The sequence below is a fragment of the Tachysurus vachellii genome, chromosome 16 (assembly GCF_030014155.1).
Source record: "Tachysurus vachellii isolate PV-2020 chromosome 16, HZAU_Pvac_v1, whole genome shotgun sequence".
Lineage (NCBI taxonomy): Eukaryota > Metazoa > Chordata > Actinopteri > Siluriformes > Bagridae > Tachysurus > Tachysurus vachellii.
This window is the reverse complement of record NC_083475.1, coordinates 16,570,917-16,593,099: the sequence shown is the minus strand read 5'-3', so window position 1 is coordinate 16,593,099 and position 22,183 is coordinate 16,570,917. Positions and strand designations below refer to the sequence as shown.

At 38.5% G+C, this 22,183-nt stretch overlaps 1 protein-coding gene across 1 annotated transcript in view; it reads left to right on the top strand.

Annotated features, from left to right (window-relative positions):
* The window catches only part of cped1 (cadherin-like and PC-esterase domain containing 1), a 62,688-nt gene that overhangs the window by 6,141 nt on the left and 34,364 nt on the right, over positions 1–22,183 (top strand). The window contains exons 2-9 of the mRNA XM_060889813.1: positions 1,461–1,632; positions 5,071–5,165; positions 7,125–7,206; positions 13,230–13,314; positions 13,403–13,559; positions 18,556–18,686; positions 18,816–18,888; positions 20,748–20,906. Coding sequence (XP_060745796.1) covers positions 1,461–1,632; positions 5,071–5,165; positions 7,125–7,206; positions 13,230–13,314; positions 13,403–13,559; positions 18,556–18,686; positions 18,816–18,888; positions 20,748–20,906 — 954 coding nt within the window. The remainder of the gene's footprint in view (positions 1–1,460; positions 1,633–5,070; positions 5,166–7,124; positions 7,207–13,229; positions 13,315–13,402; positions 13,560–18,555; positions 18,687–18,815; positions 18,889–20,747; positions 20,907–22,183) is intronic.

The following is a 22,183-nucleotide window of genomic DNA, read 5'->3' as shown; positions in this document are numbered from 1 at the left end:
TACTCATCTGTAGTGCCACAGATGAGAGAGATGAGAGTTCGCTGTTCTTCATTCTTCAGATCCAATGCAAAATGCGGACCATTTGAGCACATTATACCTTTGTAGATACATTTCATCTTGTTATGCACTCACTCACTCATCTTCTACCGATTATCCGAACTACCTCGGGTCACGGGGAGCCTGTGCCTATCTCAGGCGTCATCGGACATCAAGGCAGGATACACCCTGGACGGAGTGCCAACCCATCGCAGTACACACACACACACTCTCATTCACTCACGCAATCACACACTACGGACAATTTTCCAGAGATGCCAATCAACCTACCATGCATGTCTTTGGACCGGGGGAGGAAACCGGAGTACCCAGAGGAAACCCCCGAGGCACGGGGAGAACATGCAAACTCCACACACACAAGGCGGAGGCGGGAATCGAACCCCCAACCCTGGAGGTGTGGGGCAAACGTGCTAACCACTAAGCCACCGTGCCCCCCTCTTGTTATGCAATACAAAGTATTTAACGTGTCCAATATCACACATTTTCATAAATTTACAAAGGAAGTTTGAAATAGTTCTAAAACCTAATGTTTAATTTTAATAATCAGAAACTATTTCCAGATATTCTTTGTGATCTTAGACTTTTGGAGTTTATCTCACTGTATATTTTAAGGGTATTTCTGGCACACAAATGAGTAACAAAAATGATGTGTTTATGGTGGAGGCAACTCCATCTACACATTTGATATCAAGTTGGAGTTGTTTAATTAAGCTTGCAGAGAGACAGAAATAAAGGGCTGGTGAAGGAACATCTGCTCTAACAAGTCAAACCAGGATCGAAATATTACTAGTGGATTAAAAAGTATGATGTGTTGTTCTCTCATTTATAGTGAATTCAGCAGAATACTTTGTGAGATCTTATATATGTTGTACGGTATGTCATGTTTTATTCCTCACACCTGTGTACTGTATGCTGTGTGATTTGCTTCATTCAAGGCTCAGCTGTTTGAAGTCGTAATCCTGTTCAGTGTGTAAACTTGGCCTGCTGTCCTCTCACCCCTTTACATGACCCTTCTTAGAGCATATTAGTCTTACATCTCTTGATAATGAGGTATTTTGTCTGGCTGAACTACTTGCGGGATGTGGGATGTGGTAGCCTAGTGGTTAAGGTACCAGACTACCAGTTGGAAGGTTATAAGTTTGATTCCCATGTCCACCAGGCTGCCACTGCTGGGTCCCTGAGCAAGGCTTAACACTCAGTTGTATAAAATGAGATAAAAAATATAAGTCGCTCTGGATTTGGGTGTCTGCTAAATGCTGTAAATGTAATGCTTGTCTCATTAGAGAGAAATGTTGTGTACATCTATATACCTTGATTCAACAGTGATATTTATTCATAGCGTTTTCCTCCTTGCCTCTCTGTCTCTCTGTCTCTCTCTCTCTCTCTCTCTCTCTCTCTCTCAGATTTCCTGGTCTAAGAGGAGCTGTGCAGGGAAGGCCATCATCTTGACAGGACAGCATGTTCCCTCGGACACAGAGGTGCAGCTTTATCACAAAGTTCTCCAGGAACAGGGTTACCATGTCATCCACGGACGCTATGCTGAGACTAGTGCCACTCTTACACACAGTGGTGGAGGTGTGTACTCTGTGTGTTTGTGAAGTATCTCAAGTCCAAGTCAAGTCTCTGGGTACTACAGTATATGTCAAGCCTAGTAAAGTAGAATCTAAGCTTAGTCTTGAATGCAGGTTCAGTTTTGTGCTCTTTTTAGGGATGAGTATAAGTAAAAATACATGAGAATTTATTCACCTGCCTATTCACTCTCACAAACCAGCTCTCCCTCTGTAATACTTTCCCTCTATCATCCTTATCAAGTGCTAAAATACAAGGAGGGTGAAGGCTTATACATGAAGCCAAACAGCAGGATCGTTTTGCATGGCTCAATGCTGTGTAACCTAAGGAGGAAAGCTGCCCTGGGAAGTGGTACTTCAGTGTTTAAGGTGTAGGGCAACTAATCAGAAGGTTGTGAGCTTGAATCTCAGCCACCAAGCTGCAGCTTTTTGGCCCCTGAGCAAAGCCATTAACACTCAATTGCTCAGCTGTTTAAATGAGATAAATGTAAGTCACTCTGTATAAGGGTTCTGCCAAATGGTGTAAAAGTAAGACGCCTTATCCGCATGCATGAGCATGTAGACGCTGCTCTTATCAAAGAGAGAGTATGCCAGCACTCTTATTCAGAGCGCACAGCCAGTTTGTGTCCCCTAGGCTCCTTGTATAGCTGTAGCATCACCAGGATTCAAGATTGCAAAGTCTTGCCTATCTGAAGTAAACTTGTCTGTTGTTCCAAAATAATCCACCTGAGGGCAGTGTAGTTAATTATGTACTGTATTTAAAGACAACTCTGTATAGCTACAGTAAACAAGTGAGCAGAAGGAAATAAATATTATATTGAAGATGCATTAGTTGTTTGTTTGTTTTTAAAGCTCTTAATGGTCAAGCCCCATCTTATCTCACAGATCATCTTATTCCTTTTTCATCCACCAGATCTCTAAGATCTGCTGATAGAGCTCTCTTGGTTGTCCCTCGCTCACGCTTAAAAACGAAGGGTGATAGGGCTTTTTCTATTGCGGCCCCCCGTCTCTGGAACCAACTTCCACTGGACATTCGCCTTGCACCTTCCAGTACAACTTTTAAAGTGAAGTTGAAAACATATTTTTATTCCCAGGCATTTTAATCGGATTTTGTCTATGTTCTATTGTTTTATTGTATCATCTGTTTTGTTTATTTTATGTTTAGTTTTTGACTTTGTTCAGAACTTTGGTCAGCTCTGCTGTGATAAATGTGCTATATAAATAAACTTTACTTACTTACTTACTTACTAGTCAAGTAGTGGAAAATTGTGTAGAAATCGTCAGTAATAATCATAAAAAAAAACAACAGATGTTTCTTATTGACTTCGAGTTCTGCAGTTACAGCATTAACACAGGTTTATTTTTTGGTGATTGTATTGATATCATATTGTAAAGTACAGAAATATAGAACCTTGGTCCGAATAAAGAATGTTTAGTGCTAGTTTTGGTCGAGTCTAACTCGATTTATAGAGCACGTTTAACACAACAGAAGTTGACCCAAAGTGCTGCACAATAAGAAACGCAGTATACAAAGACAATGAGAGGAATAACTAGAGTAAATAATTAATAAAAAAATAATCAAAAGTTAAAAAACAAGTCTTTAAGACTGGTTTTAAAGAATCTTAATGTTGGAGAAGCCCTGATGATAAAAGGTAGAGGTTAGAGATTTACTCTTCTAGCCGAGAGATGAAAGGATCACTGGAAAATGGGGCTGTGCATATGGCTTGACCTCTGCTGACATGCTCTCCCTCCCTCCCTCCCTCTCTTCATCACACACACACACACCCAGTGTGGTGTTTGTATGAGGGAAAAATATCCCTTTCTATAGACTTTAATAGTTTTCTCCAAATCAAAATGTAGAAAGTATTATATAGCAATGGAGGTCAAAAAATATACTAATGTCTGTCAGATAATTATTGTGAGTAAAATTAGGTTTAGTCAGAACTGTAAAACCACAATAGTTGTCTAATAAAGTAAATAAATAATTTCTAACAACATCGATATACTGTATCCTAACATCATTGTGTTAATTTGCTTACTGGACCGATGAACTCTGTTAATTTTAATTCTCAATCCTTCCATCTGTCCATTAAAGGGTTATTTAAGAATGCCACGGAAATGAGTTTTTTTGTGATGGAACGATATAGCCACTGTGGCGAAATCTACCATTAACAAGAATAATGATTAAATGTAACCTAAGTATCTCTATGTGTTATGTTTAATTAATGAGTAACTCATTTTATCTTCTGTCCTGGGGCTGTTTATTTGAGATGCCAGAAAAGTGCTAAGGTGCCAATAATTCTGGAGCTGGCTGTATATCTGTATATTGTAGTATTCAAATAATCCTGACTCATGTGCAGGTATGTATGGTTGATCAGACTGATGTAATGGCAGTGTGTGTGTGTGTGTGTGTGTGTGTGAGGCTCAGAGCAGGTGTGTATTCAGTGTTTACAAATGCATGCTTGGCATTTATTGTATGTTTACTCGGAAGAAGGCCATAAGCAGCTGCCTGCATGATTGAGAGTTCGGATGGCAGATCATATGCTGGTCCCACACACACACACACACACACACACACACACGGGAAGTGACATCTGTCTTTAAACAGTGATAGAATCTATGGTGTGTTTGAAAGCAGAAGGTTTAAATGTATGATGTTTTTCATAAAATAGTCTAAAAATATAACCATTATTAGGGGCTTAATCTTTAACTCAGGAACTTTCACTTCACATCACCCTGCTGTTGATTGTTTTCATACAATAGCACATGTTAAGATTTATTATATGGCTTCTGGCAATACCTTCAGGTCTTGCATGGTACTTCCTGTCATTCAGAATCTCTCTCTCTCACACACACACACACACACACACACACACACACACACACACACACACACACACACACCAATTCCTGGACTCAACACTAAACACACACAACCCATTTCCTCCAGCTCTGCTAGCCACCACAATTACTCCCAGATGTGTTTTGTTTCAATCTCTTACACTTTCCCACCTCTTACGGCACACAATTTGTGCATGTTTCAGTTTCTAAACTTGATCATAAGTCTATTATCTATTGGAATTTCAGGCATTTTCCATAATAAATCGCCCAAAAGATTTAGGAGGTCTGCGTGGGATTGTGTGTAATTCCTAGTTTTTAGCTGTTTTTGTGGGTTTATAGGTTTTCTACAGCAAGTTAATTAGAAACATGATGGAGGACTGAACACTAAGTCTATAACCATGAAGAATTTAATCTCTGTTCATTTTCAAGATGCTTTCTTCCATTCTTTTATCCCTTGTTGTTGTAGGTTTTATATAATCTACTTTTATTGTCCTTCTCAGGGCTGTAAAAACACATTTCCACTCTGAAGCTTAGCCTCTCACACAAATTTCTGTCTTATTTTCTCCCTCTCATTTTATTATTCTCTAAACCTCTCTGTCCACAGATGGTCAGGAATGGTCACTCTTGATATGTCTCAAAGGAACAGAAAAAAGCTGCCTGCGAAAAATCTACTTTGCTGATTCTCAGCCCCACCAGAGGGTAAGAAAGTTGGTTGTACACATCGCACTTAGGTTCAGTATCGTATAAAAGAATTCTCCCATGTAGTATAGTATGATATTAAAGCAATTTCATGAAATTGTACTTCTTCCTGTTTTTTTTTGTTGTTGTTGTTGGATATGAATGTGAAATCAGATCTAGCCAAGAGATTGGGAGTCAAAAATATTTATAGAAGGCAGACCTCAGTGTGGCTCAAACCCAGAGCTGGGAAAGAGCACTCCTTCATGCTGTGATCTCAGCTCTTTGTCCAAATAATCTCCCCAAATAAAGCCAATACACAGCTATCAGATCTTACTGTGCTACCGTAACCAAGCTGACGAGCCAATTATATATCTTTAACAACATTAATGGACAACTGTTGTTTATTGGCTCAAGTATGCATGGGCAACAGACCATCACGCTCTCCTGTTTCCATCAGAACATGCCATTTTAAACCAAACAATAATCTATGTAGACGAATAAACTGTCTTTAATGGTCTAGGAACATTTCTGTAGCTATAAATAACATTATATCACTAATATTAGCTAAGTTATCTTGCTATCTAGTTAACAGTTTGTGCGCTGTCTTGAAATTTTTCACATTTAGACAGAAGTTTACTATTTAGACAAATTTTAACTGATTGTAGACTTATCAGATTCTGTGTGATTAACACTTAACAAACCTGTCTAAACATCTTCATTACTACCATTAATTTTCTAAGTTAACTAACTAGAAAACTATGAATTAAAACTACTAGTAAACTCGGCCACAATAATCAAAAGTTTAGTATATGGTTATAATTTCTATATAAACAATAGCTAAACTTGTCAAAATACGCAGTGACAGCCAAGATTTTGTTAACATGCTAACTAACATACACCTTTATCTATCTTGCTAGCTACATGCTTGTAAAACAGCAGTTGTTACAGGTAGAAACAACTAGCATTGCATTTTGTAAGTCTCAGTTTGCTTTGTCATATTTTCACTAATTTATTTACCAGCAATAGATAACAAAAGTTTTTTATCACTATGTTTAGCTAGCACGGTCAATAACTTGCATATCATTCTAAAGCTAAACATTTCCAGGTAGTCTATAAACTATACGTTTGGAGGAGTTAAAAAAGAATATATATGCAAACACTACTGTGTTTATCCGAGAGGAGTAACCGTATATTAAGTAAGGAATAAAATATTATGTGGCATGCTGTTAATAGTAGATCATAATCAGTGATAGAGTGTTGGAATTTGTCCAATATTAAACAGTATAAGCATTCCCATAGTTTTTTTTTTAGACCAAAAATGTTTGATTTTGTTCAAATTTAAAAATTTACGATGCAACTTTTTGAGGTTTTTTTCTACTTGAGCTGGTGATATTGCATGCACAGGAATCTTTGTTAAAACTCCTACTAATGAAGACACACACATAATGTTTATGACTTTGGCTGAAGACATAGTGTGCTGAATGCTATAGGAAGAACAAAAAAATTTCCTCTTATCACACAGCTATAATCAGTCGTTCATGGCTACTCTCTCTTTTTGTTAAAGAAAAAATCTTATACTATCTTAGTATAATTACCTTATAATCTTATACTCTCTTTGTATACGATTTATTATATAAAATATAAATAAAAACAACTTGGACAAATTTGCATCCTGCAGATTTCAAACTTGACCACTACAATGTGCTGACAGTGAACAATATTAAAGATGATAAGATTATAGCACATTTTATCTGTTTATTATAAGTCTTAGATTATGTATAATACATAATAGAACAAGCTCATTTATAAAAAGCTGAGATCTGAATTACAGCCAAAATTATTGTTTACACTTTGCTGTATTAAAAACTGGTCAAAATTACAATAGCACCTCCTGGCCAATCAGATTCTGGTATCGTGTTGTGGTATTGCATTATAAACATACAGTGTTGTGATTTCTTTTGGGGTCTGTTTTCTTCGTAGGTCAACATTATACCAGTGTTTGTTGGAGCTTTCATGGACATGGGCGGAGTGTGTCGATTTCTAATAGATGGCCGTTTGTCAGGTGGGTGAACTGTGTGTGTGTGTGTGTGTGTGTGTGAGTGTGTTTCACAGACGCACACTTCCAAATAAGCATTTGTGGAGCCTACTTATGAAAGTGTAGTGTACCCTAGATCTCTTCGGAGTCTGTAATTACTAAGAAAGGTCAGCATCTTAGATGATATTTACCCAGATGTCCTTGCCACAGTTACTATTTCAGAGGGTAAATAAACAATTTAAATGCCATATAATCTTTATAATGGCCCATTAAGCCTGTCTTATAATATACATCCAATTTAAAAGACTCATTATTTTTCAAAATAAGCAGAACAGCTTATTAAAGGCTGCCATTCAGGGAAGGACTTTGAAGATCATGATGCCTATTTGTGTTTGATTGTTCAATCTAATTATGGCTATCACCGCTGGATGAAGATAACCGCTTGTCCGTTTCAGGACAGTTGTGATTGATTTTGCTGCTGGGCCTGTGTCTGCATAGCTGTGCTGTTACTTATGAAAGAGAGTTATTGTCTCTAAGTCTGGAACAATATTGTCTTTCCTTTTGGCATGCGTCCCGCACAAACGATGGCCGATTGAGTCCTGGTTGTTTGAAGGGGCAGCTGGAAAAGGTTGTGTCCTTTTCATGATAACATCTGAAGGCATGAAACACACACAAACACACACGAGGGATCTGTTTTGGAACCCGAATGGGCTGAAGGCCATACCATGAAGGCTGCATTCACGTTCAAGCGTTATAGAAATATATTTATGGTTTTTCCATGAAATGGGGCCACTGTTTTTCCAAAGCTTTGGGGAGTAAGATATTTGAATGGGAATCGTGTACAATGCTGTATGTTTAAGTTTAGATTGGTCATATATTAAGGACTGGTTGTAAGCAGAGACAGGCTCTTTACACTGAACAGGATGTGCTGGTGGAAAAAAACATTCCATACACATGCACAGAGTGAACTAAATTGCTGACATTGCATTTATTATACTCATAAATACCTTAACACATTTACACTTCATCACATCAGCACATCTATTTTAAATGATATGAGGCCAGCTGTGGCTGTTAGGAAGGTTTCAGGGATCAATTAGAGTAAAACTTCATGTAATGAACTCATTTTGTATTTAGTATGTTAAACGTATGCTCTACATGTTCACTCTTACACGCTTTGCATTTTTTCAGTTGTTTTTTCATGCTTTTGCACATTTTATACAACAAATGAGGATCGAGTCATTTGCTTTTTTAGGGAAATATCGGTTCCTAGTCATTCCTGACTTTTCAGACAACTTGTATTATTTTCTGTTTAATTTGCATTATATTTGATCAGGACATCTTTTGTACATATTATTTCCGCTTATTCTAAATACATGAGTCTTATGGGCTTATTTCCAGCCTTGAATTTTAAACAGGAAGTAACATGAAAAGTCAAACCAAAACAGTCCCAGCATTTAATATGCAGTTCATAGTGTGAATCAGTTTAAACACATGTCTCGTGGTTCACTCGAAGTGAATCCTTGGCTATGGTTGAACCGAAGGAACTGTTCCTAGGTTCAATTCATTTTCTGTACCGAATTTTCTGACATCGTTGGTGGTGATTTAAATCATACTGACTCTGAGAGAAACTCCCTAACCCAACACTGAAGTGTAGGGTTCAATTCCAGTCAAAGAGAACCTTTCATGGCAAAAGGTCTGCTAAAATAATTACATACTGTTAAGAAGAAAACTAGTTTCTCAATAACTTTGACCATGGAATTCAGACAATTACTGACTACAAGGCCAAAATTAATAGTGTCCCAGCTGCGTGCTTCTGGATGACCTTTTATTCCTAGTTTGAACAATGTGGAATCAGCTGTTTACTCTTTCTGTCCAAGTATGAAGCAAGGACATTCCTCCCCAAACGAGGAACACACATTGCTCACAGTTTTACTGGCTCAGAAGACACCATCTTCATCACATCACCCACCAAAGGCTACTTCACCTTTTGTGCTACAGCCACCATACAACCACATACTGATGATAATAAAACTATTCAACCATTAACATGAATAGTGTTCTAATTTAATAAAAACAAATAAATAAGTTCCTCAGCATCATCAACAGACTTTGAAAGTGTTTCCAACTAGAGATCTTTGGGATTGTTTTTTTTTTTTAACTTACTCATGCAGATACATCTGTAAGCACCTAATGAACTTAAATCTAATTCTTTTTTTAGTTTAGTAACCTTTTAACCTAGTTATAGGTTACTAGACTAAACACAATCCTGATTAGATGCTCTCTGAGATAAAATAAAGAACACTGTAAATGCATTTAGTTGCATCCTGCAGGAATCCAATCCAGATACACATCTTGTGTCAGATGCCCTGTGAACATTTCTGGCAGGCTTTCTTAAAGATAGCATCTGTATTTGTATCTGTTTAGAAAACATTGTCTTAATAATATAATGTATAAGGTATTTGTATTCCGTCACATGCACACCAATGAACAACTTGGACCTACTGAGCAAAGTAATCCAGAACTAGCACACAGCTCTTACACTTTTGAATAAAAGACCATCTACAGTATGTAACAGCTTTAGTTTAACATTTAACATTATTATCCCTTCAACGCTAGTGTCTAAACTCTGAACTGTAGATCTAAAGTGCACTGGATTTGGAATTTTAACCTCATTCTGTTAAGCTAGGATGAATCTGTTCTCCAATACTTTATATGCTGGATAAACAAAGCTGGTCCCAAAACTGAATCAAATTCCATGATTAACTTAACAGATAACATGACAATCTGAGGAAAAAATCTGCACTCTTATGCAATATGATCTATTTAGCAAACCTAAATGGTTGTCCTTTAAGGTTCTCCATACAAAATGAGGTGTTCCATTTCAGAAAGTTGTCCAAGTGAAACTCCTTTGCTTAAAGATAAAATGAGGAAATTCATTACTAGGAACCTCTGACCTAACCAGGGTAACCCATTTAGAGAACTTAGACATCCAAAGATCCATTGAGGGATCTTTTTTCTTAGAGTAGAGTAACACCAAGGAGAACATATACTCTTTTGAAACCAAAAGTGTAAATAATTTACTGCCCAGCTGCATTCTGGTCTTTTATAATCTATTATGATTTTCATTCCTAGTGGCAAAAACAGCCCAATTTATCACTCTCCCACCCAGACAGGTCATCTACAGTAAGAGGTTGGTAAGGAAAGCAAAGCTCAAAGCATAATCTTAAATCACACACCTCAGCCAAGGTTTCCATGACCCACTGCCATCTGGAACGCTGAACCAGAGCATCCCATACCCGACTTTCAGTGAATTACAGAATTACACTTTTCTAGGAGAGAACCTGAAGCTTCACATGTGGAGGTGCTGAGTTTCATTCCAGCTGCTTCACAATTAGCAGTAAAACCTTTGAGTGCATATTCAAGAGAACAACATCTGGAAATACCAGGGATTTTACCTCTAATCCCATCCGTACCGGGCAGCTCTTGGCTGCATTTTTATATTTCAGCTATGTAAAATTCCTATACAGTGATGCCTCGAGATACGAGTTAATTCGTTCTGTGACCTTGCTCGTATCTCAAATTGCTCGTATCTCAAAACAATTTTCCCCGTTTAAATGAATTAAATGAATACAGTACCTGTATTTATAAATGACAAATATTGTATAAAAACATACAGTAATAAAAGAGAATGTTAAAAAATAAACTGGTTTTACTTACGGAAGATGCGCACGGAGGTTGAGGGAGGAGTAAACAGGCGGAGGAGTTAGGAGGAATTACACTTTCACTTTCATTCACTTACTCGCTACTGTACACTCTTAATGCCACTTTACACTTAAATGGAACTTAACTAAACTTCACTAAAATTAACGAACTTAAATCAAGCATCGCGTTAGTTCTGGCAGGCCACGTCGTCAAGCGTGCATCAGCTGTTAATCAGCTGTCCACAACGCGCACCAATCCAGTTACGACATCCATATTACCCGACCATTTAAATTCCCATTCATAGAGCCGCTTTCTGGGGGGCACGGTGGCTTATTGGTTAGCATGTTCGCCTCACACCTCCAGGGTTGGGGGTTCGATTCCCACCTCCGCCTTGTGTGTGTGGAGTTTGCATGTTCTCCCCGTGCCTCGGGGGTTTCCTCCGGATACTCCGGTTGCCGCGATCTAAACTCCCTCCTCCAACCCCGACTCCACCATGCCAGAACCTGTGTTCGTTGTACCAGTTTACGTCATAAATCTCCACATATTTTTCTCTCTCTCCCTCTCTCTCTAATTATTTAATTATTTATTTATCAATTCATTCATTTATTACTTTCCAAAAACGCGTAAGCGAGCATATCTAATACTATGCATGATTAGTGGTTCTGTTATACGGGGGGTCTATTCTATTTTTGCTGCTTTCTCCGCTCTGACCATGCATGCGCACGGACGGGATTCTTGTCCAGAACAGAACCATACCGCCAACACTAACTGTATGCATATCATCTAATAAATTCTCATTTGACAAAGTGGTCCTGACAGAACTGAAATTCTCTTAACTTAACTGAACTTAATTGCTACAATTTCTGTTTTCTTTACATTAATTTTGCTTAATTTTCTTCATCGCTTTTCTCTTCACTTGTTTTTGCCTTTTTTGTCACTCTTTCCTCACTAACATCTGTTGGTCATTCATTCATTCATCTTCTACCGCTTATCTGAACTACCTCGGGTCACGGGGAGCCTGTGCCCATCTCAGGCGTCATCGGGCATCAAGGCAGGACACACCCTGGACGGAGTGCCAACCCATCGCAGGGCACACACACACTCCCATTCACTCACGCAATCACACACTAGGGACAATTTTCCAGAGATGCCAATCAACCTACCATGCATGTCTTTGGACCGAGGGAGGAAACCGGAGTACCTGGAGGAAACCCCCGAGGCACGGGGAGAACATGCAAACTCCACACACACAAGGTGGAGGCGGGAATCGAACCCTGACCCTGGAGGTGTGAGGCGAACGTGCTAACCACTAAGCCACCGTGCCCCCACATCTGTTGGTCGTTTTAATAAAAACCTGTCCGGTCGGCAAATTTTTTAACGGATCCAACGCTCAAAACGGATCCGAAAATGACGCAGCCCCTATGCAACTCTCCATAGGAAATGAATTGACGTGTGCAGTGGAAAGGCGGCTTTAACCGAGTGAGACATGGGAAGCTGAGGCGGGGGAAACAGAGCACACGTGGTTGTTGGGGATCTTTGTTTCGGCGGCGGCGGCTTGGATGCTCGTATCTCAAAAATTTGCTCGTATCTCAAGCCAAAAATTTGGTCGAATCACAGCTCGTATCTCAAAAAATTTGTATGTCAGAGCACTCGTATCTCGAGGCATCACTGTAGTACTTTGTCTTAATGTTATCCCTCTCCCTTTGGATGTTGATGTGTTCACATATGCGACTACAATCTCTCATTTTTCAAGTATTGATCACAAAATCCAAGTTTGTTTAGAATTGTTTTTACGAAGCTCAAACTCTTGGGATTTATTTGGATAGAATAGAGAAGATGTCTTTATTTTGTCACACAGGTTGGGGTCAGAACACAGGGTCAGCCATGATACAGCATGCCTGGAGCAGAGAGGGTTAAGAGCCTTGCTCAAGGGCCCAACAGTGGCAGCATGGCAGTGCTGGGGCTTGAACCATAATCCTTCAAATCAGCAACCCAGAGCCTTAACCACTTGATCCACCACTGCCAATATTCAAATGGAACGTGTAGTTGTAAAGTTCTACCTCACAATCGTTAACGGTATGCACAATCCTATAGGTATTATTCACAAAAGCGGTTCAGTGGTTAAGTCTTTGGACTGCTGCTTTGGAAGGTTGTGTGTTCAAATTCCAGTGCTGTTACTGCTGGGCCCTTAACTGTTCAGTTGTACAAATGTGATAAATAAGTCGTCATGGCCAAATGTCACTAATGCAAAATGAATGTAATAACAGTTCTTCTTTTGGCCCTAATATTTGTCAGTAATCAAATAAATATTTCTGACACTTTCTGATTTGCTTTTTTATGTATAGGCATGCCATTACCCATAATTCCATCTGCCTGCGCCTTCTCTGGACCAGAACATGGAGGATCTCCTTATCACACTGAACAAATCTGGTGAGATCCCATCTTTTAACAAACCTAACAGATGTTTGAACAGATTTTTATCTTGCAACAATATTTTTTTTGGTTTTTAATTTCTTAGGAACCAAGTTTCCCAGCCAGGCTCCCGATCCAGTCAGGGTTCATTAGCCTTAGTGAATGTTTATGTCTTGGTCACATCAGCCGCGCCCCTCACTGCATTCCTACATCGTACAGGCTTGGTCAGGACTCATCTGGACAAACACAGTTATATAACTAAGGTAAAGAAGCTTCCTTATCTGTTTAGCCTGAAACCCTGCTACATCATATCAAGAGTTAACTCTTTTTCCCAGAGGTCAAAAAATGGAAGTTTTATTTTGTCCGTGTTCAGCATTGAATTTCTTTGTCATGTCAAACACCACAGTAATGGATAATGACTCATATAAAATTAGACATGATTAGATGTGAAAATTTATATATGTCTATTTTACCTAGCCTACTAGGGCATATATTTTCATTAAAAAATAAAAAATCACAAAAGTGGTCACACCCATTTTTGCTCTCTGAGATGCCCAAAGCAGCAAAGATTTAAAGGCGCTAGCTTCAGACACTAAAATTCTGTGTAAGGTTATCCCAACAGACAGAGAAACATTTCAAACTAAAAGACCTGACTCATGTTATATCAGGCTTGCGGCTATAAAATAATTAATTTGTTCGTACTGATTTAAAATGTCTCATAAGTCGATTTCTATAACTGTCGGAATGCAACTGTAAATATAAAATAATACAGTAAATATAAAACACAGAAGAAGACAGCAGTGCACTGAATCTCATTTAATGTTTTTCTGATTAGATATCTACATGTTTGGTGGAGTATTATATGTGTGTATTATACATTATATGTCGCATCAACATGCAGGCTTAATATTATATAATAATTTCTATACAATATTTTAATCTTAATACTTTTTATATGTTATTTTCTGATAAATTTTAAATGTCTATATTCTGCCAATCAGTTGATAACGTTTTTATTAACAGAAAACTATTTGGGTGAAGTTTTGATTTAAAGTATGGTCCTAAACCTTGTTTTGGTTTGATTTTGTCTGAGGATATAATTCAAAATGCTACAAATTTCTCATGAAATGTGAATTTTGTCAATTGTTTCAAATATGTGAGGAGAATATGGTCATGAAGTGAGGAAATCTTGGTAGCTATATATATATAGCTACTTATACTATATTTCATAGACCTTTGATTTAAGCAGAGGGGGGCACGGTGGCTTAGTGGTTAGCACGTTCGCCTCACACCTCCAGGGTTGGGGGTTCGATTCCCGCCTCCGCCTTGTGTGTGTGGAGTTTGCATATTCTCCCCGTGCCTTGGGGGTTTCCTCCGGGTACTCCGGTTTCCTCCCCCGGTCCAAAGACATGCATGGTAGGTTGATTGGCATCTCTGGGAAATTGTCCCTAGTGTGTGATTACGTGAGTGAATGAGAGTGTGTGTGTGTGTGCCCTGCGATGGGTTGGCACTCCGTCCAGGGTGTATCCTGCCTTGATGCCCGATGATGCCTGAGATAGGCACAGGCTCCACGTGACCCGGTAGAAAATGAGTGAGAGAGTGAGTGATTTAAGCAGTCTTCTTACAGTATTTATGAAAATCTGATAGAAACAGGTACGGTAACTTGTACGGGACTGTGAAGAGACTTATGAATATTAAGTTTCATTTAATTCAAGTTTGTTTGAACAGCGCTTTTCACAATATTTATCCTTAATGAGCAAGACTGAAGCGGCAAGGAAAAACTCCCTGAGACAACATGAGGAATAAACCTTAAGAGGAACCAGACTCAAAAAAGAAGCCATCCTCATCTGGGAGACACAAGATAGTGTGTATTTAGTCAAGTAGCTAGTTGGCTAAATTTACCTAACTAGCTAATAATACAAGGGAACAGGATTCTGTTCCCTTGTATTATTAGCTAGTTAGATAATAATTAGATATAGCGGGGCTTTGTCTATAATACGATGATGCGATGGTATATGAGTTGGGAAAAACTCGTGCAAGAGCTGTGAAAGGATTGTCAGGGTGACTTATAGCCGTTCAGAAATTTTATATTAGACAAAAACATTATATTATAAATTTAGCTACTTTAATCTATCCCAGTCATGCCCATAGCCCAGTAACTAATAACTAGTACATTTGGATAATATTATAAATGTTTATATAAAACATTTTCCATCTATTTACTTATTTGTGCCATACACTACATAATATACTTACCTACACACAGGCAACACAAGGTCTTGCACCATTTGTTTCCTTTGAAAGCTCCAAAGGAAGGAAGTTGAGTGCGGCTGCTTTAATACTGCCATTGACAGCAAGAGTGAGAAAAACTTAGTCATGTATTTGGAAATTGTAGGTTTCATGTACTGCTGAGTGTAAAGGCTCTCTTCACATGGAGGAAGTCAGGAGCAGGAAAGGAAATATAGTCTCTCTCTCGCTCTCTCTCTCGCTCTCTCTCTCTCTCTCTCTCTCTCTCTCTCTCTCTCTCTCTCTCTCTCTCTCTCTCTCTCCCTCCCTCTCTCTCTCTTTCTGTGTGTGTGTGTGTAACTGTTTAAAACATTAGTTTTTAGGATCTATAGGGCCTAGGGTTTGTGTGAATTTGCATATTTGTGCTGATGTGTAGTGTGTGTGAGAGAGAGAGAGAGAGAGAGTGTGTGTGTGTTTGTGTTTGTTGTTTGCACGTCACCAGTTTATCTGTGGATTATTCAGAACTCAATAAACTCTCCGTATGTGTGTGTGAGAACACAAGCGTGCCAACACATTTCATCTACATCTCATTTCAGTTTCAAAACGTTTTACAGACTGCCACCTACTGAGAGCACTGTGTCATTACCCAGGTTCAGAAACTCTTTGACGTTTGCTTTCATGGCTCATAAAAGTACAACTGACTGGTTTCTCTGCACATCTTTTTCAAGCTGGCATTTCTGATATTAATAAGTGTGCATCTGACTTTTGAAAAGTACCTTTTTATTTGACTATTAATTATATAGTGTTGAATTGGGACGTAAAATGCTTTGTTTAAATGTTTTTATGTTGTTCAGTCTAGTTCTGCATACTGCTCAGTCATTAACGCTGCCTTATACATGTCAGAAATGTCAAGTGCCATCACAGAGCTAAATCAGACCCATATTCAGGGATAGTGACATATAGGGGACAGGCATACGGAAAAATGGAGTAAAACAAAAACCGAAACCATGGGACAAAAAAAGGCAACTACAAGGACGAGAATGAGGTCGAGGAAGAGGCGTTTATGAAACAGCATACACACTCACCGGCCACTTTATTAGGTACACCTGTCCAACTGCTCGTTAACGCAAATTTCTAATCAGCCAATCACATGGCAGCAACTCAATGCATTTAGGCATGTAGACATGGTCAAGACGATCTGCTGCAGTTCAAACCGAGCGTCAGAATGGGGAAGAAAGGTGATTTAAGTGACTCTGAACATGGCATGATTGTCGGTGCTAGACGGGCTGGTCTATTTCAGAAACTGCTGATCTACTGGGATTTTCACGCACAACCATCTCTAAGGTTTACAGAGAATGGGCCGAAAAAGAGAAAATATCCACTGAGTGGCAGTTCTGTGGGCGCAAATGCCTTGTTGATGCTAGAGGTCAGAGGAGAATGGCCAGACTGGTTCGAGCTGATAGAAAGGCAGCAGTAACTCAAATAACCATTCGTTACAACCGAAGTATGCAGAAGAGCATCTCTGAACACACAACACGTCGAACCTTGAGGCGGATGGGCTACAGCAGCAGAAGACCACACCGGGTGAACAGGAAACTGAGGCTACAATTTGCACAGGCTCACCAAAATTGCACAATAGAAGATTGGAAAAATGTTGCCTGGTCTGATGAGTCTCGATTTCTGCTGCGACATTCGGATGGTAGGGTCAGAATTTGGCGTCAACAACATGAAAGCATGGATCCATCCTGCCTTGTCTTAACGGTTCAGGCTGGTGGTGGTGGTGTAGTGGTGTGGGGGATATTTTCTTGGCACACTTTGGGCCCATTAGTACCAATTGAGCATCGTGTCAACGCCACAGCCTACCTGAGTATTGTTGCTGACCATGTCCATCCCTTTATGACCACAGTGTACCCACCTTCTGATGGCTACTTCCAGCAGGATAACGCACCATGTCATAAAGCGCGAATCATCTCAGACTGGTTTCTTGAACATGACAATGAGTTCACTGTACTCAAATGGCCTCCACAGTCACCAGATCTCAGTCCAATAGAGCACCTTTGGGATGTGGTGGAACGGGAGATTCGCATCATGGATGTGTAGCCGACAAATCTGCAGCAACTGCGTGATGCTATCATGTCAATATGGACCAAAATCTCTGAGGAATGTTTCCAGTACCTCGAAGGATTATGGCAGTTCTGAAGGCAAAAGGGGGTTAAGGTGTAACCTAATAAAGTGGCCGGTAAGTATATATATATATATATATATATATATATATATATATATATATATATATATATATATATATATTTATATATATACATAGGGAAAATAATCAAGGGAACATGAGGAACATGTGTGTGGATGCAGGAATCAGGATCAGGCAGGGAAACACACATGAGACACAAAATAAACAAAAGCACATGGCACAAAATAACAAAACCCCTATGTTCCAACCATCCTGGCAACATGAGGTGTTTACACTTACGATAGACACACTTATCCAGAGTGACTTTTTTTTAAACTCTCATTTCATACAATTGATAGTTAAGGGTCTTGCTCACGGGCCCAACAGTTGCAGCTTGGTGGACCTGGGATTCAAACTCACAGCTTTCTGGTTGGTAGAACAACACCCCGACCACTAGGCTACAACATCCCCTTAAACCCTCCAGTGGGTCCCTGCTCTCTTAACTGCACATTTTCAGATAAACTTTCAACTTTACTGTCATTGTGCAGTGTACAGATACAGACAATAAAATGCACTTTTAAAATGCAATGAAAGGAAATATGACAAATAATCTACATAAATGTATTTTTCTGTAAAAGTAGCTGCTAGTCCTGTTAGTCCCAGTGTTGAACTGGGTACTATGGTACTAGACTGTTGGTCAATGAACAGATATAGTGCAAATTTCATGTAGTGAAATTTGAAATACATGAATGGTGTTTCTTAATGCTTTGGATCTTGTCTCTGAGCCAGAAGAATCAAGAACTTACTTATATTTTGTCATTTTTTAATGGCGTGTGTTTGTGTTTCAGCTACAGTCGTTCTTTAAAGACAGTCTTGATCCTTCAGGAGCTCTTCAGGCTTTTGAACTCATGAAGCAGGTCATCAGTGAGGTTCTAACAGCTGCTGTTTTTACCACAGATGACCCCAGCTCTCCACCCAGGTTTCTCTCTCTCTCTCTCTCTCTCTCTCTCTCTCTCACACACACACACACACACACACGCACACACACGTCATCACTACAATATAGGGATGCATCAAGTGCTGTTAATATGTTTTTTTTCCCTCCTAGGTGTTCACTGTGTTTTCAATTGATGACCTTTACCCTGCGTTACAATGCGTCTGCGCGTCCTGTAGTGATTAAGGTATGACTGCGAACCTGCGAACTCAATAAATATCACATTGTGACTCATCAATGTATCATTGTTTATATAGTTTCAGCTCATTGTACAGTAGCTATACAAACAATATTAAAATATTCAGCAACTTTTCATACTATACATTCATAGATCAGGAAACACATACAATTAATTAGACTTTGATTTAGCAGTTAATTGCAGTTATATACATTCGTATATCAGCACATTGTAGTTATGTGCCTTCATATAGCAGTAGATTCTAGTTATTCTAGCTTTGCAAATTCATCATAAATTACATGTACGTGTTTCACTGTTGAGGGCTTTTTGATGCATCTATCATTAACAAAAAAATATCATCGTGTAAAACTTTACATTTACAGCAAAAACTGTTTAACACCGATGAAAATAGTAATCTGTTCTGTACAGTATTTACCTATATTTACTTATTGTTAGTAAACTCATTTACCTGATGTAGCTTTTTAGCAAACATAGCTATCCGTTTTATGTACATGCTAAAATTAAAGCAAGCTAGATTCATAGAAAACCTGGCTAGTACGTACACAAATTATTAGTGATATATATCCATGATGAAGCATCGTGGCGGTTGCAGCATCATGCTTTACGGCTGCTTTCCTTCAAACAGAATCGGGGCTTTTATCAAGGTGGAGGAAATCATGAATAGCTACAAATACCAGATCATTTGAGTATAAAACCGATTTTTGTTTTGTTTGCTAGGAAACTTCCAGCTAAGCTTGACAATAACCCAAAGCATACATGCACAAAGGACTGGCTTAACCAAAAAAATATCAATGTTTTTGAATGAGTTAAACAGAGCCCCAAATTTGAATCCCACTAAAATTCAGTGGGGTTAACTGAAGCAAAAAAAGAGTGAGGAAAATTTTAGTAAAGATGGGTCTCTGTGAACCATAAAGACTTAGTGAAGTAAAAAAGGTACAGGAGTATTCGGACCCTCACAACCAGACTGTGTTTAATTTTTTTTTTCTCAAGCCATTAGAGTGAACTGCACCAAACTGTCACACACACACACACACACACACACACACAATACCTACAATACTACCCATACATACACTGCACTTTAATGCTGTTTTGCACAAAAAAATCTTGCCGCTTTTAGAAGTGTACATATGTTTCCAACCCTCTGTTTTCTAATCTCTATTTGCATCATGCCATTACTATCTGTACCCTGGTCAGTGCTATATTTTATGAATCTGTCCTATAGTGAATTGTATTGGTTGCACTGTCTGTCTTGCACTAGGTCTCATACTATGCGCTTTACTTTTTTTGTCCTTTTTGTCCTTCCATAATCATTCTGTGGGGTCAGAGTTCTTGCTGGTTGATATTGGGATCAAATACTTATTTTACTCGATCAAATACAAATTAATCTATAACCCTTCTTTAATGTTATGTTTTTAGATTTTTTGTCGATATTTTGTCTCTCTCTGTTAAAATAAACTTAACATAAAAATTCTAGATGTTAATTTCTTTGTAAGGGGGTAAACCTACAAGAAAAGTTGTCTCATTTCTCTGTGTACTATATATGTATATATATTATATAGCTATATATGGTTATATGACAATAAAAAACTTCTTGACTTGACTACTTTAGGGGTTGTGCACAATTACGCAACTTATCTTTTCTCCAGCTTTTTTTTTTTTTTTTTTTAATTTCTTTTGTTTTAAGGTCTAGCATCTCATTCCCGTTTCTGGAACTGTTGAAAACTTTCATTGTATGCGTCCTCCATTTACAACTTCTGCCATTAAAGCTGAAGACTAGATGGCAGCAAAAGCTCACATTTGCTCACTGCAACTGTTCAGTTCATTTCCTTCACTCTTCTTTTCAGGTGCAGACTGACCTGCATTTTGACGGTATAAAAGACCCAGTCTTTGATGGCCAGATCACCAAAGAGTACATATTAGAAGATATGCTGAAGCTCCTTTTCCCAGCATGCAGACGTGAGGACAGATCTCCCGAAAGTACTCAGGATACGGCACAAATCAAGGTAGAATGTGACTAACGTTAAGTCTCAGCTCGTTATCCGGTTAATTCTAAAGCACATTATTCAGTAACTACAATAAAACAAATAGACCTAGTATTACATAGTGATCAAAGTGAATGAACCCGATAATTCCTTACCATTTTGTTGCTATGAACTTGGGCCGTAGGTGGAGTGTATATTTTTTTGTTTTCTAATTTTTTTTAATTGAAACCATATGAAAAGAAAAATCTGTAGTATTATAATATTATAGTACTATCTTTAGTATTAAATTATTGTTTAAAGCCAAGTTTCATGAAAATTGTGCAAGCTGAGTAAGAGAATGTTTAAAGTGATGTTAACAATACCATTTTTTTTTTTTCCCCAATAGGGAAAATTATAATTAAAAAAAAAAAATAAAAAAAAAATATATATATATATATATATATATATATATATATACGTATATATATACAGTTGAGGCCAAAATTATTAGCCCCCTTATGAAATTAGACAAAACTCTTGATTTCTCCATGGAAATGACCATTAACAACAAGTGTTTTATAGTGTATTTGTTTCCAAAATAACAAAGACAAAATCTCCACTAAGTTTGATTAGGATATTTAATTGAAATAGTGAGTTGAAACAAGAAAGGGCAAAAATGAAATGTCCAAAATTATTAGCCCCCGGTCATTAATAGTCAATAGTGAACCCTTTCTGAGCCACAACTGACAACAACCTCTTAGAGTAGTTCTTTACTAGGTTGGCACAGGTTTCCTGAGGGATTTTAGCCCATTCTTCCATTGCAAATTGCTCCAGCTGGTCCAAATTACATGGCTTCCGAGCATGGACATTGACTTTGAGCACTCACCACAAATTCTCAATAGGATTGAGGTCTGGGCTCTGTGCGGGCCACTCCAGGACCTTGGTTTTGGTATCCTTCAGGAACTGTTGGACCAATTTCGATGTATGCTTTGGGTCATTGTCTTGTTGGAAGACCCAGCGTTGACCTAAGGCTAGACTACGAGCAGATTTCTGCATATTATCCCTCAAAATGTCAACATAATTTTCTTTTTTCATGATGCCATGCACCCGAACAAGGCTCCCTGTGCCTGAAGCTGCAAAACAGCCCCACAGCATGATGCTGCCACCACCATGTTTAACAGTGGGAACTGTGTTCTTAGAGTTGAAGGCCTCACCCCTTTCTTCACCAAACATAAGCAACATCCATGTGCCCAAACAGTTCCAGTTTAGTCTCATCAGACCAAAGCACAGACTCCCAAAACTCATCTTTACCTTTCAAA